The 25,183-nt window shown below is 46.1% G+C and overlaps 2 protein-coding genes across 4 annotated transcripts in view; one reads left to right on the top strand and one right to left on the bottom strand.

Moving 5' to 3' along the window:
• The first annotated feature begins 7,477 nt into the window (after nt 1-7,477).
• Setbp1 (SET binding protein 1) overlaps nt 7,478-25,183 on the top strand; it is a 361,840-nt gene continuing 344,134 nt past the window's right edge. The window contains exon 1 of one of the 3 annotated variants that reach the window (NM_001427626.1): nt 7,478-8,737. The gene's annotated coding sequence lies outside the window, so the exon portion shown is untranslated. Of the gene's footprint in view, nt 8,738-9,032; nt 9,367-25,183 lie in introns of those variants that run through there. The other 2 variants (XM_063277160.1, XM_039097203.2) reach the window with 2 other exon arrangements.
• LOC120098177 (serine/arginine repetitive matrix protein 5-like) lies at nt 8,425-24,091 on the bottom strand. The gene is made up of 5 exons (XM_039097295.1): nt 24,044-24,091; nt 23,238-23,294; nt 17,841-17,980; nt 16,525-16,999; nt 8,425-9,168 (listed from the first exon to the last, which is right to left on the bottom strand). Exons 1-5 carry the CDS (start codon nt 24,089-24,091, stop codon nt 8,425-8,427), a joined length of 1,464 nt encoding a protein of 487 aa, XP_038953223.1.

The following is a 25,183-nucleotide window of genomic DNA, read 5'->3' as shown; positions in this document are numbered from 1 at the left end:
ATATTTTAGTTATTATTTAGTTGTAAGTTATTACTGTGATTTTTATTGTTCGTTGAGTCATGAAAGATTCTGAGGCACACTACTTAAGATCCCTGTTGCATTTGTAAAGAGTTATATTTTTAAAATTTACTTCGAGATGATTCCGTTCGGATCATAGATTGTTCTTTGGCTTTTATAATATCTTTATCCTGTAAAACAGTGCTGATTCTTGCCTTCGGATAACGTCTGTTGCCCTAACTTCAACTTATCATCCTCTCCTCACATGTACCTAATCCGCCATTAAATCTACTTACAGAAGCCTTTCTCTCTATCCCTGAATCGCATCTCTACTTTCTTGCTTTTAAATAAACAAGTGTGCTTCTGCTTGATTTAAATCGTATTTTCGTAACTCTGTTAATTATAGCGATTTTACCATCTATGTCTGAGGACTCCCAGATCTGGTTCTCTCTTTGACTGTCTGTAGCTATTCCTCCTTACTTTATTAATCTCTTTGGTCATTTTGAACCTTTGAACCCAATATGAAACAAGACAAAATGCATTCATAAGAGGACTGAGAGTTGCCTTTAATTCAATCAGATAATGAATTAACTTGGATGCGAAAACAAACCATCAGATTCTCTCTGTGCACTGCATCTCACTTTCCTCTCGTTTGTCTGTTTATGAACCATAGGGTCTAATGCAACCCAGAGTGGCCTCTAATTTACTGTAGCTGAGACGACCTTGAACTTCTGATCTTTCTGTTTCTTTTCCTTCGGTGAGATTATGTAAGCGTGCAACTGTACTAGGCTTATGTGGTTCTGGAGATGGAATTCAACCAGGATAATCTGAGTTACACCATCACTACCATCAGTCATCACAACCACCACCATCACTACCACCACCCCCACCACCTCCATCATCACCACCACCATCACCACCATCACTACCACCACCCCCATCATCACCACTAACACCACCATCACTACCACCACCCCCACCATCTCCATCACCACCACCATCATCACCATCACCACCATCACTACCACCACCACCATCACCACCATTACCACCACTCCCATCATCATCACCACCACCATCACCACCACCACCACCATCACCACCACCACCATCATCACGACCATCATCGTCACCACCATCATCACCACCATCATCATCACCACCATCATCACCACCACCATCACCACCACTACCACCATCACCACCACCACCACCATCACCACCACCATCATCACCACCACCACCATCACCACCACCACCATCACCACCACCACCATCACCACCACCACCATCACCACCACCACTACGTCATTGTCTTCATTGCCATCATGACTATGACTCCACTACCCTGCTTCCTTACTCTTAAGTTTAAGGTTTTTGAGACTTCCAAATGAAAGTTTGAGGGTTTTGTTATCCATTGTTGTTTGTTTGTTTGTTTTGTTTTTACCAGAAGATTTTCCTTGGTGAAGGCTGGGAATGAATATATATATTCATATATATATTTATATATATTCATATATATATTTATATATATTCATATATATATTCATATATATGAAATTTTCCATGCTTTTGGCCACAGGAAATCTACGTACCCTTCTTTCCTCTTAGTTCCACTCAACTTCTTCATACCTTACATTATGCTTCTTATCACTGCATTCTCCCAGAGGAAACCTGTGAGGGAACTCTCCTGTGGCTATAAGCCTTCAGATCCATGTGCATAGAAATGACTAAACTCCAGTTTTGTTCTCCCGAGCTCCGGACATTGTCACTTTCTTCTCAGGCTGTCATTTACTTGCCTACACTTTTTCTCCTTGTGTGTTTCCCAAATCAGCAAACCCCTTGAGAAAAGAACTTGAGGGTTTCTTCAAATGTGCAGCACTTCCCTCCTTTGAAGAGCATAGAACCAGATATAGTGGCTTCTTTGGTTGCCTTGCTAATGCCTTCGCATTGGTGTGACCTGTTCTGACCAGGTAGTCAGACACAATGCAATCCATTCTGTTATAGCTAGTGATTGATACCCCATTTGTTTCTATGAAAGTAAAAGCTTATTTATATAAGTTGTACAAAATCTGGACCTCAAGCTCTGCTTAGCCAATGTAGATGTGTCGAAGGATGCGGAGAGTTTAATGTATCAAAAGCAAAGCACAGGGAGGTGAAACTTTAGAAGGTTCTAGTAGGAAGTCTCAAGTCCTCTGCAAAGCCCTACCAGCCCATCTGGGAAGTCTGTTAAAGAACCAGTTGCCTTGGCTTGCTAGGGCTTCTGTCTTTGGATGGCTTGCTACTATATCCCACCTCACTTTCCTACCTCAGGAAGAGACTCCGGACTGTTAATGTGTACAGCTAGGAAAGACGTCATGTTTCTCACAGCCTCTCTTCATAATATTAGGGATTAGAGAGGTGGGTATTGGCTCTAGCTACTGAAAAAGAGAAGATCATCGCTAAAGACAGAGAGCATTTGCGAAGAGTGTTGGAAGGAAGGAACCACTTCTAGGGAAGGTCTGGTGCAAAGGGAAAAGCTATAGCAGGGAAAATCTCTAGCAGCAGCTAGCATCCAATAAGCATATGCTACACTCACCGAACTCAAGTGCTCGCTTCTCTCCTTAATTCACACAATATCTTCTAGACAGAGGAGGGAGGAACAGAACAAGGGAGAAGGGACTGGCAACTTGCTGATTTCCATGGCGTCTGGTCCTTCCTCCTCTATCTGCCTCCTGGGATGTTTCCCTGCATTCTTTTTAATAATCCTGTCATCAGTGCAAGGCATCTAGCTGGGTGTCCCTTGTTTTCATTGACCATGAGGAGAATCCTTATTTCCTCTGCTCTACTGTCCTTCTGAAATCTCCTACAGGCTCTGGCGCTATATAGTGATATGAACATAAACTCCTTATAGTTGTGCACCTAACTTTTGTGGGGAGATGGGAATACAAGTCTCACTGCAGACTTGTACCTAGTCCAAAGTCACGGTAACAATGAGGTTGACAAGGAGCTGCAGAATAAAAATCCAAACGCATGTTGCTTTCAAGTAGGGAAAGCTCCCAATGAGCTATGTGCATTGTAAAGTCTGTTTCTTCTAGCCAAGGTGACACAAGTTCCAAAGTACAGTCCAGGAACTTACAGTCTATGCAGTTTATATCTGTACGGCTGGCTAAGAATCTCTGACAATTAAGCACCACTTGTTAGCTATACGTTGGCACTATGTGGCACATTTTTGTCGTAGGGTGATTGCATTCTGTTCCTTGACATTGAACAGCCATGGTTGATTCAGAAGAAGTGGTCAAGAAAGGAATCCTTCTAAGGAAGAGCCAGGGTGGGAGACGGGATGAGTGGAAATTGCATTGTTAGTTCTGAGAGGGAGGAGATAAGGCCTTTGGAGAAGTAGAATTAAAAACTGCATCTGGAAGGAATCACCTAAACTATCCTCTGAGATTTTAAAGATCAAAGCCAGAATTGGAACCACAGCGTTGAGTATCATAATGTAACTTTACATCTGATATTTCCTATATATTTCATGATGATTTATGCTTTGAGCAAGGCTACGGTGCTCAGTTTATTGATGAGGAAGCTGAGCTACAGAGAATTAAAATTCCACACTCAGCTTTACCCAATCTGTGTTAGACCAGAAGTAGAGTCAAAGGATATAATTTCTACCTTTCTGTGGTACCTAGGGCTGATTGATTGATTGATTTCTTTATTCATCCAGTCATTTAGGATGCAGGATTAATGTTCATCCAAAGCGAAATTTAGGTGTTATCAAGTTAAAATACCGGGATTCAAAACTAACTGCCATTTCAAGGTCCCATGAATGTGACTCTGTTCTTCTTTCCCTCGGCAGGATCCAATAGGCAACTGGATATCATCAGTCTGGGGATAATCATAAGTCAATATCCTTTATAAAGGATAGGTTTAGGGTAGTATCTGTTGTTAAGTAGCTTTGGCATGTAAGCAATGTTTATCGAGTATACAATAGATTCCAGGTATAATTTTATCCAGTGAAGGCAGGGAAAGGGAAAGTAGACTGAAAAGTCTTGGGTAGAGAGATAGGGAAATAAGGGTATAAAATAAGTGGCATGTTTCTCAGAGCAGGAGGCTCATTGATAGGTAGGGTGATTGATGGTGAAGGTGATTGACAGGCAGGGTGATTGACAAGCAGGGTGATTGACAGGGAGGGTGATTGACAGGATGATTGACAGGTAGGATGATTGACAGGGAGGGTGATTATTTCATTCAAGGATCTTCACATGTTTTCTGTTACACTCAGTTGACATCTTTTTTCCCTATAACCTTAGCTCACTGGGGTTATGATCCTCAGGGCAAAGGCAAACAAACCTTTCTCATCCTGTGTTTGAGTTTTTTTTTTTTTAAGTGAATTTTTCTTTGTCTAGCATTATCCTCAGAAGACTTCTGGGTTCTCCTTTTCTCAAAGCAGAATGCGAGGCCTAAGTCTAAAACCAAGTCTCCTTGATGACTGGATGAGTGAGTTTTCCATTCTGTCACAGAACAGGCTTCCCACTTCTATATTTCCAGAATTGTCCCTTAACCTTAAGTACAGCACAGCCAGTCCTCCACTGAGGCACCTATGACCCCCTTACCCCCTTCAGTTGGATGTATTCTCCATTACTGTGGCCTAACTCAAGACGAGTTCTATTCACACACTCCCCACAGTACGGAGACATGTCACGTGGCATGGGAAAGTGTTAATGCTGAGAGCATTTGAAGCTGAACCCCTTCAAGATGGAGAAAATCAAGGTGGATCCCAAGTCACAAGAGTCTACCAACTAATTCTCTCTAAAATCAGAAGTATTCCATAAAAGCATGCTGGCTCACCTTGCTGACGATAAGAATAACTCTTGTATTTGGACCTGGGAAGGGTAGCAATTGATTCTGAGCACTGCATTATACTGTGTGAGCTCAACCAAAGGAGGAACAGACGGAGTAGCCTTATTCCTTCCTACCTGTGAAGACGGTGGGAGCTGTTCTTTCAATTTTGAACTAGATTTCAAATTTACACATATGAAATAAGTTCCCAAGTGCTGTGGGATGCGATCATCCCATATGTCCTTGCATCATTCCCACATAGACTCTTGGGTAAGGGCTACCTCAGTGTGACTGTTTTCTAGGATGAGTACCCAGGTGCCCAGAGCATAAACAACAGCCCAGGTGACTACATGGTGGTGTCAGAGGGAGAGAGAGCCTCACTTACGTTTTCTAACAAGGTCCATGCAAGGTAAAACTCAGTCCTCATGAATTTTACATTTTGTTGAGAAGATACATGAGAGAGAGAGAGAAAGAGAGAGAGAGAGAGAGAGAGAGAGAGAGAGAGGTGTTCAACAGAAGAGAAGAAATATGTATGTTAAATGCACAAAAACAGTAAGTTTGCAGCAGTGTTAAAGAGACATGACCCCTGCTCGTCTCTTCTGCATCTGTGTACTGTACGCCCTGTAAGGATCTCATCTCTGGTCTGCCTGTACTGAGTTGTGCAGAGGAATTAATGAGCCAATGGTTCCCTCTCAGCTGTGCAGTCTATGAGAGGGTTGGTGCTGTGGCCCGCCTGCACCTCTAGCTGCATCCATGGTTTCAGCGCCTCCTCTACACTACACAGTAGCTTATTGACCACACGATGCTGAAAATTAAGATGTGTAAGTGTAAAAGGCACATGCCTTGTGCGTTCTCATCTGCTGCTCGATCACCCTCTCTCAATCCTGCACATCACTGTTTGCCCGTTGACTGCTCCGTCGGCCTGAGACTTGCTCCCCTAGGCTTTAGTGCGGAGGCCATCCAAAGGTGACCTATTACGGAAGTAGATGAGGGGAGGTGTCAGGACATTCAGCTAGTATTTGGGGAAAGTTCTATGAGAACAAGAGCTCGACAACCCAGGAAAGTGGTTCGGTTTCAATGACTCCTCCATTATTCCATTTGCATAGCATTATTTTCATAAGGTGATACACCAGCATAAATTAAAACGTGTGAAGAGACTGTGAAAGTTTCTCTACATAGATAAGACAAAGGAAGAATGTCCCTTCTTGCCTTCTTCCCTTCTTTCTCTTCTCATAACTAAAGACAGGCTTTTAAGAAACCCTCAGTGAGAAGACAAGGGACATAGGGTCCATTCGTGACTTTAATTCTACGGCTTGGGCTAGTCTACCGTTTCCTCAACATTGTGCTGACGGAAGTCCACTAGGTATTCTCCCAGGTGAACACCATCTCTGCACTCATTTATACTTAACGAGCTATTGTAGTGGATTTTGGAAGAAGGAACAGGTTTCTTCTATTTGCTTTCAAAGCGAGGAGTCACGGGATGGAAAAGAAGACCCTGTACACAAACCAGGAAGCGTGCTCCCCTCCCCCTTCTGATTATGACATCTGCCAGCCATATAGGGTGGGAAAGCCATTCCTATTTCTGAGTGGCCTTCTCCTTTGAGAAGGGACGGGAAACCTACTGGATGCTACTACTGACTTAGATTCTGTTCTGTTTAGGTCTAGGATTCAGAAGTCTGGGAGCACAAGCTCACGGCCATTTGATCCAAAGTACGTTTGGTTTTGACCTTGCTTCTGTGCCTTGGTTTCTGTCTCCTTTAGCAGTCTATCCACCCTACTCTTTTTTTTTTATAATTAAAGATTATAAAAAAATAATTAATAATAACGTCCCAATATGAACGAAGATAAAAGACCTGTTGAAATGCTACCCTGAAGTCTTTCAGTGACAGCTTTGGGAAAAGTTCGTGTCCAAACAGAGCCGTTCTCTGAGAAGTAGACCACGGTGAAACCAATTTGATTCACTTTGGAAACTCCAGGTAAAAGGGTAGCCTGAGCGTAGTTCTGTGGTAGCATTCATACTATCAACTAACGCAGGACCGTAGTAGCTGGTAGGCTTGGTGAAAGGAAGCCCTCTTGCTCACCTCTGGGTCATTCCATTCGTCAGTCCAAACGACCCCAAACTCTTAGAAAACATGAGATCCAGGAACCCTCTCAAAACTCCCATTTTACTGGAGGTTTAAAAGAGATCCATTGTAGGTGCCCCCCAAAACCATCACATTCACCTCATTTTGTCACAGGGCATCGATAGAAACCTGAGGGGTTTCATTGCTCAGTTGTCCTGGAAAGACCCTTGTAACCCAAATACAGATTCTCAGAGGGATTTGAAACAGCGCCGTATTTTATTTTATTTTATTTTATTTTGTCAGAAAGGAAGACGTTGCTCTCATGTTGTTCACTTCTGCCACCCTGTATGTCAATGTGCATTTGTCATCCCTGTCTGGTCCTTGCCTTCATCAAGGGTCCGGTTCTACTGAATAATGAGAGATGCTGGTGAACGTCTGAATGCAAACAAGTAGCTTAACAAAAAATATAAATCTCTGGAAGTGAAATGTAATTACCAGGTTTAAAAAAAAAAAAAAAAAGAGCACCCATTTAGGAGAGCCTATCACGTCTCGCGTCTCTTCACGCAGCTAGCTCCCCCCAACACTGCTCCTGTTGTGTCAGATAGTGGCAGTGTTGAGCCCGGGAACCGGCGCCCAGCCCGCGGCGGTCCCCGCGGCCGCACAGTCTCCGCGGCAGACTCCGACTCGCTGGAGCTACTGGGCCGCGAGGGCACTGGGGAGCGGGAGGGGCTCCGGAGCGGCGAGGGGTCCCCGATCCGCGTCCCCGAACTGTTTTCCTTTCCCCTCCGGCAAGAACCCAGATCCCTTCAATTGACCGAAATCTACCCAGGGGGGCGGTGGAGGGACAGAGAGGTCGTCGGCCGCTCACTGGCTGCGCCTCCTTGGGCTCCGGCTGGGGAGCGGCCCGGGCTCGCGGGGCGAGCAGTGTGGGCTCTCGCGCCCCCTCCGAGAGAGATCGCGGGGTGGCAGTCCCCGTCGGCTCCGCCGCGCGGCCGCTTCAATCCTCCCCCTCCCCCGCGCACGCCCTCCCCCTTCCTTTCAGTAGGACTCCGGGACTCCGGAGAGGGCGCGGGAGGCAGGCACACGGGCCCGACCCCACTCCAGCGCTCGCCGGGGACGCGGGCGGGCGGCGAGGGGACGCGGAGGGGGCGCGGGGCGGGCGCGGCCATAGAGCGGCGGCGGCGGCGGCGGCGGCGGCAGTAGCGACCGCGGGCGGACCAGCGGCGGCAGGGCCGGCGGGCGCCGGGAACCGAACTGCACAGCTCAGCAAAAGCGCCCCAGCCCTCGGCGCGCCGCCTCCTGCGAGCCCAGCCGGGCAACATTTTGTAACCCTCCAATCCATCCTTTGGAGAAAAGGGAAAAAATAGCATTGAACGGAGAGATGGGGAAATCTAAATAATATATATGTACATATGCATATTTATGTATATGTACATATATGTATATTATATTTGGTTCCTGCTAAAATTAGCCGGGCTCGCCGCGCGCCTGTGTGCGAGTGTGTGCGAGTGTGTGTGCGTGCGGGCGGGCGTGTGTGTGAATGTGATTACTCCAGGACTCCTCGGGCTCCGGAGACGCCATTTTCCCCCTTGATATCTCTCTCCGTAAATCGGTGGCGCGGCGGAGGCGGCCGCGGCAGGCGGGAAGCGCGGGGCTGGCCGGGGCGCTCGCCGCCGCCTGCGCGCCCGGGGGCCCCGGCGCCCCCCGAGCGAGGGCGGCCCGCCCCGCGCGTCGCCGTTTGACAGATGCTCGTCGCTATGGAGTTGCCGCAGCAGCACCTTTGGGGGCTCGGACGAGCGACCGGAGGCGGAATCTGAGCGAGCGCCCGGGCCAGCGGAGCCGGAGCCGCCGGGACATGGGTGAGCGAGCGCGGCGACCTTGGCGCGGGAGCTGGGGCGCCTAGCCTCCCGCCGCGCCGCGGGCCCAGCGCGCCCGGGGCCGGGGGCGGTGTGTGCCATGCATGCAAAAGTTCACGTCGCCTTGCCGGGGCTTTGACTTTGCACTGGGCTGGAGTAGGGGTGGGGGGGACCCGGCCAAGGGGGCGGGATGCAGGTCCCCGCGAAGCTGCGCGGGGATGGGCGCGATTCCGCCGGCTGGTGGGTCGCCAGTGGTGCTGACTTAACTGGAGTAGCCCGTTGGTGGCGGTGATGGTGGTAGCATGGGGCTTGGAGGGCTGGGAGCTTATTGAGTTTCGGCTAATCTGATCCCCTCCCCACCCCCTCCTTCTACACCCTCCCTTGGTCCTGCTGCCGGCTGCCTGGGCTGGCGGGTTTGGCTTTGGTGAAGTGGACTGGGGAAAGGGAGGGGGTAGGGAAAGGGGTGGGGAGGCGGCAGGATATTTTTTCCCCTCTCTTTGTAACTTGCAGGTTAAGTGGAGCTAGAGAGCTACATTGTAACCTAGTTGGATTGGGAGGGGGGGTGTTAAATGTATCAGAATCTAACGTGTCGTTAATAGAAGAACAGGCGAGAAGTGGTCCAGCCAATGAAGGTTGGTGTGTGCTTGCGTTCTGGCCGTGTGTTAGTTTTTCTCTTAAAAAAAAAAAAATCGTAATCAGTGGATTTGAGTCTCTTTCTTGTGCTTTCTGGGCTGGGGATTGTGAAAAGGCAGGAATTCCCTTAAAAGCAGAGAATGCCCCTTTGAAAGCACGCATTGTGTGCGTTTGTACAGGAGCAGAGGGCTTGGGAATTAACGGCAGGCTTCCCTTTCGGTGGTTTCCAGTGGGAAATCACTCCGGAAAGGAAGCCCTTCAGTATGGATTTATTGTTTTTGTCTTTCGAACCATTATCTCTTTGACCAAAATACTGTCTGCGAAGTTCCTGAGAATCCAAGTCAGGTAAATTGGAGTGGGCAGATCTGTAGCCAGACAGTGATAACGGGGACGCTGCATTTGGTGTCGTGATGGAAGCATTGCTGGGTAATTGCAATTTCCGATCAGTAGAGCATGCTGCTCCTAAAAAAAAATAAGTTACTGCCGAAATGCTATCTTCTACTCTGACACTCTCCCATCTGCCCCCTCCTATCGGCACCAGCTACTACAGTTCTGAAATTGGACTCAACTAGAGTATTTTCTTGTGGATCAGGAAAGTTGTAGGGGATGAGGCTAGGGATGCTGGGGGTATGGGGATGGGTAGTTACTCCCCTCTGATGCTGCATTTATTCTTTATGTGTCTTTGTGGGATTCTCAGCATGTATATCTGTCTGAACAGACTGCTGAGGGAAGGATTTCCGATTTGTTTCCGTTTTAAATAAACTCTCCCAATAATCTCATGGTTGACTTCTGACGCTAACAGGGCTGTGTGTGTGTGTGTGTGTGTGTGTGTGTGTGTGTGTGTGTGTGTGTCTCCATGTGTCCATGTCCATCTTTAATGTCCTTATTCCTCAGAAATTCTCCTGTAAGAGGGAGTGATTCTAGAATTCTAAAGAAGCTACATTCTCCTCCCTGCCCCTAGTCTTCCTGCCCACAAACATCCACACCTTTCCTGTTGAAGTTTGGTTCGAGTCCATGGTCTTCAGGGAAATACTGCTTTTACTTTCTTTTAAAAAAACTGCCTTCCTTTCCTCTTTCTTTCATCTTTCCATCTTCCTCCTGTTTCACACCCCCCCCAAAGATTTTGCTCTTAAAGTGATTTCATAAAGGAGCTGTCACCAAAACTCTTTGGTAGTTTGAGCTCACGCCTCATGCTCTTATAGGGCCTGCAGATAAACCTCATGTGTTTCATTCAAACTCTGAGTTTTGAAACCCCTGTTTGCTTGTGCTGTGCTGAAGAGGGGCCTGGAGTGGAAGAATGCTCTGTGTGGCCACATCTCTAGACCTGGGCACACAGGCAAGAGTTTCCTGTACTTTCCCCAGTTAAATGCAGCCTGGCTGGCATGAGAAAGCAGTGCCAGCTGGCCAGGGGGAGGAGAGAGTTTACAACCTTTAGGATGCAGCCAGTTTACCATGCTGCCTCCCTCTTCTCTTGACTTCTGTGACTTCCTTCCACTGACCTTAAACTCCTGGAAGGAGGCTGATCTCTTTGCCCTGAGTGGGATTTCCAGGTTTCAGAGTCACACTGAAGGCACAGTGTTTCTAGCCTGTGCTCCATCTCATTGCTGGTTACCAGCAAAGGGATGTTAAAAAAAAAGTGTCACAGGCTAATCAGAAAGGAGTAAGAGGGCAAGTGTGGTTGTAGGAAATGTAGTCTAAGAAAATTCTGAGGCTAGATATTACGCTGTTGCTTATCACATAATCCTTTTCCCCTGTGAAAGAAAGAGGGAAAGAAAGGAGAGAGAGAGAGAGAGAGAGAGAGAGAGAGAGAGAGAGAGAGAGAGAGAGAGAAAAGTCCCAGTTTGAGGAAGTTGAACTGCAGTTGGAGCTGGGCGGTGCAAGCTGCGGCCACTTTAGTAACCTGAGCTGAGCCAGGGAGGAGGTGGGGATCACCGGCAGTCAGTCGGAGACAGAGGGAAAGGGACTCGTCTCTGAGCAGGAAAATAGATGTGTCACTGGAATAAACAAAGTGGAGGAGGGGGAAGGGTTGGCTGGAAGGGGATGGAAGGGGCATCGCAGGCAGTGGTATTGCTTAGGAAGGGGGCCGGGGAAGGAAATAACCACCTCCTGAGCTTATGAGGAGCCCAGCCGGCACAAGGCTGTAATCTGATCTTTTTCATCGTAACATCAGAACGCTACATAGGAAGGCCTTGCCTGAGGCTCAGTTCTAGGTGTCCCTTGGGAAGCCTGGAGCTATCCCCAAGGGAAGCAAACAGTTGCTGCTGCCAGGAGGGCAGCTGGTCCCAAACTGCCTTTCCTCACAGGAAGCTACTTTGAAAAGTACCTAAATCTTGTGAAGGAAGGGGAGAGGGAAAAAGCAGAGCTTAGGGTCATTGTAGAATTTAATTTAAAAATGGCCAGTGGAGAGAGTTAGGAGAAGGAATAATGCTAAAGAAGAAATAAATAGGTGAGCGCTCTCCTCTGGGTTTCCCATCCCTTTTCTGCTGTTACCTTAAGTTTGAATTCCATTAGGGGCCAGGTCATTAACGTCTGTAGAACAAAACTGTCCATCCAGGAGAGGGGCGTTCTTGCAAAGTGGTCCTGACTTACAGGCAGACTACAATCTCTGCCATGAAGCTTCTGTAGCACAGGCAAGGAGAATAGCAGAATCCACTCAGATGTGTAGAACATCCTTTCTGGGGTCCTGTGGAGACACTAAAACTTGGCTGGGCTTTCCTTAGCCTCCCAGAATGCCAGTTTCTTCCTTGGAGACTTGAAGCTTTAATTAAAACCAGAAAGCTATTGAAGACAGACCCAGCCAATGAAATTCTGTTTTCTGGGATGCTCAGGGATGAGAAATAAATAATTTTTTTCTTTTCTTTTTTTTTTTCTGATGGCATTTCAAGTTGCTTCAGCTTTACTCATGCCAGAAGAACAGGGTACATTATTATTAACACATTAGCTTTGTGTAAGGGATCTCAGAGCTTAATACTGGATTGATAGGGTTTGTTTCAGAGACTGGCGGTATGAAAGAAATCCTACAAGCATGGGGCAAGGAAACGTCTGGAGTGCTCGCAGCATTGGATCAAGAAGACATCCTCGGAAAGTCCTCACTGAAAGCCACTTGGCCCATTTGGCAGGTTGCTGTGAGGAAGGGGACAACATTTAATTCTATTCCTGTCTTCCAGCGTGTTATGAAGTTAGGTTTATCAATGATGATAAAAACATGGGATAGCTTGCAAGGAGAAACCTATTTTTGTTGTTGTTGTTTTTACAATTTTAAAAAGTGACAGTTCAGGCTCCATTCGTGTTCATGCTTTGTGCTTCTGGTGAGGCTGTACATCAGGGCGAAAACCAATGCACAACACCACCCTTTTAATACATGGACCTTTGGTGGGCATTAGCATCTAAACTTTACCTAAATGATGGTTGTACCAGAATTGAGTAAGGAGTGCTATCACCATTTCTCTTCTCTTCTCTTCTCTTCTCTTCTCTTCTCTTCTCTTCTCTTCTCCTCTCCTCTCCTCTCCTCTCCTCTCCTCTTCTCTTCTCTTCTCTCTCTCTCCCTCCCTTTCTCTCTCTCTCTCCCTCTCTCTCTCTCTCTCTCTCTCTCTCTCTCTCCCCTTTTGCATTCTGTGCCGTGTGTGTGTGTGTGTGTGTGTGTGTGTGTGTGTGTGTGTGTTGGGGGCAGAGCTCTTATTTTGTAAATTATTTTCTTCCTTTTGAATTGTTATTATTGATTATTATTGTTATTATTATTATTATTATTATTATTATTATTATTATTATTATTCACAGGGTATCACTGTGAAATCATAGCTGGTGTAGAACCCACTATGTTGACCAGGCTAGTCTTGAACCTCATACAGGCCCACTTGCTTCTGTTTCTCAAATTTGTAGATTAAAGGCCTGTGCTACCATTCGAGGTGTTCTGTGGGCTCTTAGCGCAGGGGAAGGCCAGCCTAAGCCTTGATAAATGCTAAAAAGAAAGTGCATGGAGCCACGAGTCTGAAACTTATCTGTGCTATCCTTCTAAGTTCCCATTTCCACTTAGTCTTCCTAATAGATTTTTATGTCCTCTTAGACACATCAGGTCAGAATGAAATAAATGCCAGGATTTGTTTGACTTTTTAATTATGCATTTCATAGGTACGGGGCAGATCAGGTTTCCTGTTCTATTCCTGTTTTGAGTTTTTTTTTTTTCCCCAGTGAAGGAAGGGTGTGGTCTAAGGCAGGGCAAGCATTTTTAACTGTCTTTGCTTTCGAGACCAGCAACTGCACACTCGCTGTTCAGTGCCAGTGATGCTAGTGTTGTGAAGAACGTGATCACCCCTGAAGCCCACAGGTTCCCTTGCAGTGCTCCTCAACCTTCCTAATGCTGCCATGCTTCCTGTTGTAGTGACCCCCAATCCTAAAATGATTTCACTGCTGTGTCATAACTGTAATTTTGCTAGTGTTTTTCATTGTGATGTAAATGCCTGATATGCAGGATATCTGATGATCCCTAGCGGGGAATCTCAATCCACAGTTTGAAACACTGGCTTAGGAGAAAGCAGCAACCCCCTCCCTAGAACTATGGTGGACTACAGTAAGCTATCAAACATAACCCCATGTAACACAGAGTTGCTGAGTGGACTCTTGGGTGCCCAGGAGCTCAGCCTTTCCAAATAGAGAGGCAAGAGAGAGGGTAAATTGTGACCTTTGTTCAGAGAATTATCTTGACCCGAGTTGACTTTTTCCACCAAAGAGGTTCCATTTCATATGCATAGAACTTTGTTCATTTCAAAAATATCTTCATATCCTAGCCACCCCCTTAGATCTTCCTGGGCAAGAAACCAAAGAAATATTTGTCCCCGCTCAGAAGATAAGGCAACAGTTGCCTGAAGTGATACAAGTTAGTGGTTGATCTGGGGCCATGCGAGCAGCTTCACAATTGATGTGGCAAGATCTGTTTGTGGATCCATTCATGTTACTTCCCAGCTAAATGGCCCTGTAACTTACATAGCCTCTTTGGGTCTCAGTGACCTAGCCAGGGACGTCGTAGGGATAAAGATGTCTCTGTCCCCCATGTCCTAGAGGTTATGAGTTAAGTTACTCTAGGTAATTTCTCCAGATAATTTCTGTCCCTAAACTCTTGGACATTTTCTGAGCTGCCTCTTGGAAACTGATTTTGAGATTATCGTAGCCACAGCCCACTTTATAAGGAACAACCAGAAAGCCCTTGTGTCTAGTAGTTCAACAAACTTATATACCTGTCAACTGATGGGTCAGGTGAGCGTCTCAACTCAACCATGTATGGGTTGTATGATTGGCTGTACGTTGAACCGAAGCTGTGTATGACTCAGAGTCTCATGAGGTGGCCAGTCCAGTTGGATTCAAGGAAATATTAGTGCTTGGGACATTCTCTATTGGGACCTTCTCTTTCAGTAAAGAATTAGCAGAAAGGGAAAAGGATGACAACCTGCAGGGAAGAGACACAGCGGGTAAAGAGATAGTCTCCCATCAGGGTCCCATAGGGTTGACAATTGTCACCCAACAGATTTTTTAAGCTCTCTAAAGAGAAATGCTGATAGCAGAAGTGTCTTTTCCCAGATCCAGGAAACTTCCTAGAGTCTAGAATGTTCTTTGTCTTCTCTTGGCTCCTGGAGTCTTCTGTGTTCCTCTTTCCTTCTCCCTCGTGACACCTGGGTGCTCATTGTCCTGGTTTAACAGTATTTTCCTTAGTGTTCAGCATACAGTAAACCCCACTTGTAGCAGCTCACCCCACTTCAGGTTGGGTTCTGGATAACATTGAGCATTCTCTGCTCCCATCCTCTTTAACATCTCCACTCCTTCCATTGCCAGATCCCATCGGGAAGGTGGCCGACTGGTCCTGTCTAACCAGAGCGTCTACCAGGTTAGAACAGCTGACACCACTGTGGTTCCTCAATGAGGACACAGCTTCCAGCCGATTTTTCCTAGACCAGAACACTTCAGGTCTGTGGTGTGGCCTTGGCATCCAGCTGTGCTGCTTTGATGCTTCTTGCCCCGCCTTCCCCTAACTGTAGACCTCCCCAGGCAAGGTGCACACTTGCCTCTCAAAGCCCTGGGCCCATTTAGGATTGCCTTTTGCTGTGTGAATGCATCACACAATCTATGTGGAGTTAGACTACTGAGAGTACATGTTTTTAAAGTATACCAAACGGTTGCAAAGTGAAGCAACATCGGAGGACCTCTTGAAGTGAATAATGACTAGTTATGTTAAATAGCTTTTTATAGTTTTGGCAGTTGGAAATCACCCAATCTTAGCTTCTCTCTCAACACCCAAGAGGTAATGAGTGGTATTTTACCACATGGGTGTCTTTCCAGGCAGTGGTTCCACTCATCCATCCATTAATCGAATGTTTATTAAGTGTCCTCACCGTTCGTTCTATCCCTCATAACTCTTGATCGTTGAAAATTTCAGCCGTGTGACCTGTTTTCCACAGTCCTTTTGCCACTTAACCAATCCATCCTCTTCAGCTGGCCCGCTTCTCTGGTCCTTAGTGACAGAGCAAACCTGACTACACAGGAAAAGAGAAGAAGCAGAAAGCAACATAGAAGGGAATTTGGAGTTTTTGGCCTGTAGACCTCAGCTTGTGCTGGCCATCCATTAGTAGGATCAAGTCCCGCGGAAGTTCTTCTTAGCTTTACTATATGACAGGGAAAAGGTCAAGACCGATATAGGCGGTCCCATCTGAAATTCCAGGACTCTAGAGCTAGATGGGTCTAAGAGATCTAAAAACTTTTCCTTTAAAGTGAAGTGCTCCTCGAACTCACTTAATGACACTGAGAAGACTGTCCAAAGCAATCCCCTAGAGAACTACGGCACTTTGCTTGGTGTTGGATGTGGTTGAAAGACTTAGAGAAGGGGAAGTTGGTGCCCTGGGGTAAATTAAATCAGAATCTCCCCAATTAGAGCAGAAGAACAAGCTTGCAGGAAAGGGGGAGGCGGGTGAGGTAAGGATGGGGAAGGGAAGGGAAGTATGAAGCAACACCACAAAAAGGAATGTGGAAGGAAACAAAGGGTTAAATTGGCCCGGTTGCTGCTTTTGACACCTCCGGCCTCTTCTGTGAAATAACTCATTTGTCACAAAGGAGATGGTACAAAGTCACCTCTGAAAAGTTCAAAGTCATCCTCTCTGGAGCTCAGCTTCTGCCTCCTGTGTGCCCTGTAGGCATCGGGGATCTCTGCTGGGATCTCTGTTGGGATCTCTGCTGGGATCTCCGCTGGGATCTCCATTGGGATCTCTGTTGAGATCTCTGCTGGGATCTCCGTTGGGATCTCTGTTGGGATCTCCGCTGGGATCTCTGTTGGGATCTCCGCTGGGATCTCCGTTGGGATCTCTGCTGGGATCTCTGCTGGGATCTTTGTTGGGATCTCCGCTGGGATCTCTGCTGGGATCTCTTCTGGGATCTCTGCTGGGATCTCTGCTGGGATCTCCGTTGGGATCTCTGCTGGGATCTCTGCTGGGATCTCTGTTGGGATCTCCATTGGGATCTCTGCTGGGATCTCTGTTGGGATCTCCGTTGGGATCTCTGCTGGGATCTCTGTTGGGATCTCTGTTAGGATCTCTGTTGGGATCTCTGCTGGGATCTCTTGGGATCTCTGTTGAAGGTGCCTTATTTTCACTTCTTGGGTCTCGGTATCATTTCATGATGCAACTCCTTGGGAGCTTTAAAGCAAGGGCAGCGTGTCTACTTCTGGGTTGCCACTCTCTCCTCACAGGACTTGTCTGCTCTCCCACTGGAAGTCTGTGGGGATTTTTTGTTTATTCGTTTTAATGGCTCCTGGGTTGCTTTGTCTATGCTGTGGTGTCAGAAGGAATCCAAAGCCACATATTTCTGCACGGTTGGATTGGGGTGGGGTCAGGGAAATGAATCTTGGTCTTGAGGTACCGTAACAGGTTCGTGAGTTTTCCTGGGTTATCTTGTAGCAAACCAGGTAAACTCTTAGAAAGAAAAGCTAGCGGGAGCTATGGTTCCTAACACCAGGAACTTCTAAACACTTTGGGGTGAACATGGAAGGAAAGAAATGGCAAGCAAATTGTGTGAAAAGTTCTACTATTCTTATTTTATTATTATCCTTAGGTGCCAGTGAATCATTCGGTCAGCGGAAAGGAAATGTTTGAAGTCCCTTGGGGCCTGGAGGGCTACAGAGATGGTTTTAATTGAATTTGATGGATCCAACCTAGTAGCTTGGGAATGCCTGTTGTAGGGAATTATGATAGTCTGAATATGCTTGGCCCAGGGAGGGGCACTATTAGGAGATGTGGCCTTGTTGGAGGAAGTGTGTCACTGTGGGTGTGGGCTTTGAGACCCTGTTCTTAGCTTCTAGGAAGACAGTCTTCTCCTGGTCACCTTAGAACAAGATGTAGAGCTCTCAGAAACCTTTCCTGCACCTTGCCTGCTTAGATATTGCCTTGACAATGGGCCAAGCCTCTGAACCTGTAAGCCAGCCCCAACTAGATGTTACCCTGTAGAGGAGTTGCCTTGTTCATACTGTCTCTTCACAGTGATCGAGATCCTAGCTAAGACAAGAATCATACTCTTGGAGAAGTATAAGAAATCCTGGGTGACAAATTCTATGTTTGCGTTCCTGGCTATGCCCATGACCTACAGTTGTTTAAGTTTCTCTTTAAAAATCACAACACAAGTGGCTAGGAAGGAGGCTTTGACATGAAAACACCTTGGGCCTCCCCCCTTCTCATTACATTGTGGTTTTGGCCACCAATAATTTTGAAGTCTTAGCATTACAGTTCTTATGGGGCTTTCTCCTTGGTACTCTTGGATGGCAAAGGACTGCTGCAAGATGGTACTTTTGCTCTTGCTGAAAGGATGCTAAAGTGGAAACTATCATTCTTGAACTAAGTTAGGAAGTAGAGTTTTGCTAATAGTGTGATCCATGCTAAGGTGTAGTGAGGGTAGGATTCAAGAGGGATGTATTGGTTGGAGGACTTTCTTAGAGGCAGAGGACCTTTGATGAAGTGACACAAGTGAGCTGAGGTGACTTGATGTATGGATTTAGAATGACCTTGAGGAAATAAATGCTAGTCACATGCTGTAGAAAGCTGTTAGATTGAGGACTAAAAACTGTGTGCAGGAGGAGTCCAAGTATCACTACCAAGGTAGGGCTGAGAAAGCTTCAAAGAGTGTGTGTGACTTGAGTGTCACCCAGAACAAAGGGATGGTCTCAGTTGGGTTGGTGCAGTCTAACAGGATCCTCCATTTGGGAATGGACAAGGGAGAGAAGGATTGGATCAACAGAGTACTCTGCAAGAGGAGGCACCAAGGTGGAAGGGATAGGCAGGCCCAAGGCTCTAGGTTCTTGCAGCTGAGCCAAGGAGCCAAGATCAGTTTCCCAAATGCTAGGAGTGCAGGCTTGAAAGGAAGTAGGGTGTACAATTCAGAGATGCCCATGAGTGTAGCACAGAGAAGACCTCTGACCTCTGTCCATGCTGCCCTCCCCTAAGCTCTCCCCTTCACCAGCTATTGCAGTCTGATATTCAAAAGAAGTATGTTTAGAACAGACAACAGCATGGTATATTAACGTTTGGACTGAGGGTTGGCCCTTCTCTAGCACAAAATACTCCATGGCTCTGATCGTTCTCTTTAGGCATTTAAGCATAACTTCAGGAGGACACACTAGTTTCAGTTACAGTGTGATGTTTAAATGGCAGTTTCGGATACCTGGAAAAGAATTGTTACAGAAGGAGGGAAATGGAGATAATATTTGTTCAGCTCTGTGGTAAGCTTAGCATTTTCTTTATTGCAGAAGTATAAGTTGTGTCAAACTACGCGTTTGTTCAGAGGACAATGCACAAAGGAATTGCCGAATCAGATATTTGAGGGAATGAAGCGTTTGCCCTAGACCCAACATTCTATTCCACATCAGAGGGCTTTTCTAGAAAGATTAAGGAACTCTGCCTCTATGTTCTCTCATTCAGTTGGCTCCCATCATTCTTACAAAAGAAAAAAAAATGCCCCTTTCATTCCCATTTTACATATGACTGGTGGATGACTGGACTGCAAGTGATTATTAATGCTGACTCTTTGGAGTTCGGTGATGTTATAAGTTAAAGAACATTTGGATCCATAAGGGACTCTCTCTGCGATTTCAACAATCCCTAAACTTTTCACGTGTGTAAAGTGGCCACACCTCTGGATTAAATCAAATTAAAATTTATAGATATATAAAACTGCATCCTTAAAGTACACAAGAAGCATCTTTGGAATGTGGATCCCACCCTGCTTGGATAGGAAATGCTGAGATCACAATAATTTCTAACAGGTCTACTGTGATCCCTCTAGTTAGCTATCATGGCGTAAGTGTAACTTCTTTCCTCTGTAAGAATCTGGGTAGTGAATGGGATGAGTGGACGAGAAATCTGATACTGAAGATGGGATGGGATGTGGCAAGTCAGGTGTAGGAGTTCTCTGAGTAGAAGCAAGTATGGGCATTTTTCACCTTTGTATTTTAGATAGATCATAACATAAGATATATATATATATACATATATATATATATATATGCATTAACAAACAATGAGGACACAGTGGTTCTGAGAATTTCATTGTTAGGTGATTTGGTAGGTGTGCAAAGAACAGTGTGATCTTGTATAAACCTCCATGGTAGAAGGTAATCATGGAAGGAGGCCTCTGGATGCCTTCGGGAGATAGAGCTGTGAGAAGGCTGAGACTGCCGCGAGCAGACTGGTGTGACTGACATACAGCTTCGTAGCAAACTTTCTATAGTCAGAAAGAATCCAGTCAGTTCAGGTATAGAATAGAGAGGGACCTGAACTAGTGGCAAAGCCCTTCATGATTACAGCTATGCTTTATGTAAAATGCATAATGTTTTATGCTGTGATATTGTGTGACAGGCATTGGAGTAGGTGTGTTCATGCCGGGTCACATTAAAAGTTTGAGTAATACCATGTCCTATAATAGTACTATGAATCTCGGCAATGGTGGCACACGACTTTAATCCCAGCACTCTGGAGGCAGAAGTAGGCTGATCTCTGTGAGTTCCAGTCCAGCCAGGTCTACACAGAGAGACCCTGTCTCAAAAACTCAAAATAAATTACAATGATAATGATACTAATACTAATACTAATACTAATACTAATACTAATACTACAATGATGGCATCATTGCTAGGTGATACATTCTTTTGCCAGGTGACACATTCTTTTGCAAGGTGATACATTTTTGCTAGGTGATACAAGTTTTTGCTAGGTGATACATTTTTATCTACATAACAGCTATATGGGACCACCACCACACATGAAGTCTGTTGTTGACTAAAACGTTATTCTTTTTTCTTTTTTTAAAAAAGATTTACTTATTTATATGATCACACTGTAACTTTCATCAGACACTCCAGAAGAGGGCATCAGATCTCATTACGGATGGTTGTGAGCCACCATGTGGTTGCTGGGAATTGAACTCAGGACCTCTGGGAGAGCAGTCAGTTTTCTTAACCACTGAGCCATTTCTCCAGCCCCCCCAAACCTTATTCTTTACTGCACTAGTATATATCTGAACTCAACTGTGGATTTGGCATGAGAAATGTGTGCCCTGGAGAAAATTACTAACCTTCCTGGGTCCTTGTTCTTATGTGTATATAATGTTTACATCAAGAACAGGATTATGGCATCAGAAGCTGCATATGAATTAAACTGATAGTCACGGTAAGAACCCAGCCAGTCCTCTGTACTGTGATAGTGTTCTTTCCCTAGCCCCATGGAGGAATTGTGACAGCAAGTAGGCTGCTGTGGCTGAAACCGAGCATGCAAACTTGGGGATGGGTCCCAGACACCAATCCCCAAGACTCATGTGATTGTGCCATTGTGAGAAGGTAGCTAAGGTCAGAATTGTTAGTCAATAGCGTGCCTAGTCTAAGCCCTTGATCCAGATCTGTCCCCTGTTATTGAGTTCCTATGCACAAGATCTGATGTCCTGTGCTTAAGTTTCGGTTCATCTCATCCTACTTAGCCAGAGCTGGAGAACTAACAGGAGCCAATAAAACAATGGAAGACACCAACCCCCCGCCCCCTTTTAAGATCGTCTGGTTTCTAAGCAGACAAGGTTCAGTCTAGCAATGGCAGGCTGGAAGGGGGGATGGGGCTCACTTCGTGACCTCCCCTTTACTCATTAAATGAAGATAGCAGCGTTTTCTGACTGAACCCAGTGGTATATCCTCTGTGAGACAAGCTGTCAATAAAGAACAGCAGAACGCCCAAGTTAGCATGTTAAACTCAGCTGTCTGGGTGTGCTTTCCATTATGTATGAGTGTGGTGAAGTCTGGGTTCTAACCCCTGGGCCACAGGGTTTTCCTCGGGATCTGAGAAGAGAGGGCAACACTTAGCCAATTTATAACTTGGCTGACACATTCCAGGGGACCAAGTCAAGTTTAACAAAAAATGTGAGCATGCACTAAGGTGATCCCAGGTAATTATGATCTCATTTAATATTTAATCTTCAATTACTTCTTCTAGAAGCCCCTGAGGTAGGATTATTACCCACTTTTCAAATGAGATTTGAATGGCTTAAAGATACCTCACCGAGTACAGTCACTAATGGAACAAGAGGCTAAATGACCTGATCCTCTGACACCCCCGCCCCCGTTCCTGCTTCGTCCACTCTTCTTTTACAGGAGAAGTGTGGCCTTGAAACATCTCCTATTGGACAATTTTTCTGTATGTTCAATCTACTCTAAGGTATGTAGTGGCCCAGATCCTGTGGACAAGGTAAACAATACTGAAATATTGAAGCAGTTTGTCAAGTGCCTTGTTGGTAAAATACCTAAGGGATTGAGAAGACCCCCTTCTATATGTCTGTCTCTGTCTCTATCTCTCTGTCTCTGTCTCTGTCTCTGTCTCTGTCTCTCTCTCTCTCTCTGTGTGTGTGTGTGTGTGTGTGTGTGTGTGTGTGTGTGTGTGTGTGTGTATGTGTGTATGTGCATGCAAGTGTATTCAATGAGTGAAGTTAAAAGTAAATTCCGCTAGCCTCCGGGATGGAGGTGAAACTTGACCCAGTTCTTGAGATAACTTAGAGCTAAACCTGTAGAAACGAGGGCCCTCAAGTCAGGGGAACTAAGGGCCTTTCGTAGAGAAGAAATGCCTGCCAAGGGAACTCAGGGGCTTTCACTGGAAGATGTGTTGTGTATAGAATGCAAACAAAGCTTCTTCGAGGAGGTAAAATGTGGCTTGGAAAGGACTTCACAGGTGTGTGGGACACCAAGTAGAGGCTGCTGGGTTAGCGCTTTGTCCTTTGCTGCGAGCTGCAGACAGACACGCAGCATCAGCAAACTGTGGTGTGGGGCTATCTTCACTGCTGCTGATTGAGAGTCAGGTATGTGTTGGGTCACTGGATCCATTTACAGTGTTTATGGACCATTTATTCCAGGAATTCTGACAGCAGGGAAGGTTTCAAGAGCCATCACTCAGAGCTACTCCAAGTCAAAGTGCTTCCACACTGCCGTTCCTTCAACATTCACTGCATAGAGGACTTAGGGCCCTTCGCCATGTGTTAGGGACCGTGGCCGACACTGGGGATAGCAGGGTACTTGAAACAGGCTTGACTGTTCCCTTCAAAGCTCTAGGGGCTACTGAGGAAGTTGAGGTAAAGCTTAAGAGTGACCCAGGCCTCAGTGATGTTGGAAGTGCCAGGAAGGGCATGCTATGTCCCACAGAAGCACAGAAACAGAGTCCAGACTTGAACAAATCAGAGAACAGACATTTGATCTCATTTTGCCTTTCCCTTGGAGAGGCTGGAGGAGGATCCCAGGTATGTGCAGAATTGCATGAGAGTCTGCTATGACTTCCATGCCTTCCTTCAGCAGATACAAGAGAACGAATGGTTAACTAACCCTATTTCCAGCATCAGACATTGTCTTGTTAGAATCTGGCAAGAAGGTTTTCTCCAGCTGCAGGAGGTGAGCATAGGCGAAAAAAATAAGACACAGGAAAAAATGAAGAAAGGAAGGAAGGAAAGAAAGAGAAAGAGAAAGAAAATAGATAGATATTAGGGAAGTGAATGAAGAGAAGAATCCCAAGCTAAACATTAGAACCTGGAAGCCAAGATCACTTAATGGAAAGAAATAACTGGGGGAGTAATTGTGAATGACATTTGTGAGTCGGAGATGACCTACACGGCTACAGGGGAGAGAGGACCACATTTTATTAAACCAAACACCCAATCAAACAAATCATAAAGCATGTTTTGTACCCAGAAAAAAAATGGTGACACCTTTCCAACTTCCATTTTTTCAAATGCCAGCAGATATTCAGAAGAGTTTTGAAAAAAAAAAAGTTGTGACCCAAGAATATAGAGTCAGGCTAGTCGTACTTTCTACTTGCAAACAGAGAAGGGAGTCCCTCATCCTGTGGGACTTTGCACTGAAGTCTAGGGAGATCTGACGGTGGAGGCAGGTAGGAATGAGAAGGGAGGACCTGCTAGTATTTCCTACTGTTTGTCTTAAAAGCCTGTGAGGTATGTGTGCTTTGGAAAAGTTTATTTTAACACAGAGCTTAACTGTCAACAAGTCCATGAAAATTATGCCCCAACGAGGGAGATAAGAAAGACAGAACTTTTCCATATTGCTGCTGAGCCACTAAGATTGACAGGGGCCTCATGAGACTTCCCAAGAGGCAGAATGAAACCCACAAACCATACCTTTTGACTCCTGTTGAATACACTAAGGGCTTTGTCGGCTTCCGCCATATTGTAAGTTTGGAAAGCGGTAGTCAAGGTGGCAGTGGCCAGTATGTGGATGGGGATCTGGGAGCCAACCAACCAGAGAGGTGGATGAATCTGAGACGCCAAGCTCAGTTTCTCATGGATCTAGTCAGTCCCATGAAGGTCTTGAATGCCTGTTGGGTTTGATGCTGTGCTGAGCGCTGGGATGGCAAATGGTTCAAATGCAGTGGATGCCTATCATTAAGAGACTAAGAAGCTTTCTAGGGAGGACATACTTGCAATTGCAGATTGAGAGCTCCTGGTGGTCAAGGCACTTGTAAGCAAAGTGTATGGAACAGAAATGGCTGTCATTCCAGCCCATACAGTACCTGGGAGCTTGAGGAAAGCCAAAGTCCTGGACTGGCCACTGAAACCCTGGCTCAGTTTGTGCAGATTCAGAATTGACACTATATCCTACACGCAGGCTCAGAATAAGTAAGTTTCCCAGGCGGCAGGTGGAGCATACTCTTCAGACAGGGAAATTCTCTATCTTTCAGCGTTGGGAGGGAGGGGGGAGATACTGTTTAGGACTCCCCTGGGTGTAAGCGCCACCTAGTCACGTGTGTTTTCCCTGAGCACTACAGAAATAGTGCTGTGGGTTCAAACTGTTCAATTTGAAGTGTCCCTATAGGCCTATGGCTGCGCATACTAAAGCTGCTCAACGGGGAGTGCTCCTTCCTTGTTGAGGGAAGCAGGGAATCAGGCACTTAGCAGGGCGAGCATCTCATTGCCTTGTGCCAGAGCCAAGAGTAGAGACCTCATTGCCACACTTTGGTCTTATTGAGCGTTCTAAGACTCTGCTCTATTTTTGCTCAACCGCTTCTTCGGACCTGCTGAAGACTTATTTCCTAAACAACCTTTCATCTCTGCGTGGACAGCCCTGCGGGCAGGGAACCAAGGGCAGAGTGTCCATTGGGCGGCCCGCTCTGAGTCAGCCGCTGGTGGCAGGAAGGGAGCAGATCAAGATGCTTTCGCCTTGCTCGGGCTCCCCTGTCTCTTGAGTGTGTGACTGTGCTTACAAGTGTGTGTTGGCAAGGGCTTTTCACAAAAGGACTTGCAGTCATTCCCAGACTTAAC

The sequence above is a fragment of the Rattus norvegicus genome, chromosome 18 (genome assembly GCF_036323735.1).
Source record: "Rattus norvegicus strain BN/NHsdMcwi chromosome 18, GRCr8, whole genome shotgun sequence".
In the NCBI taxonomy this organism is placed as follows: domain Eukaryota; kingdom Metazoa; phylum Chordata; class Mammalia; order Rodentia; family Muridae; genus Rattus; species Rattus norvegicus.
Note: the sequence above shows the minus strand (reverse complement) of the source record. Positions and strands in the feature narration are given on the sequence as shown.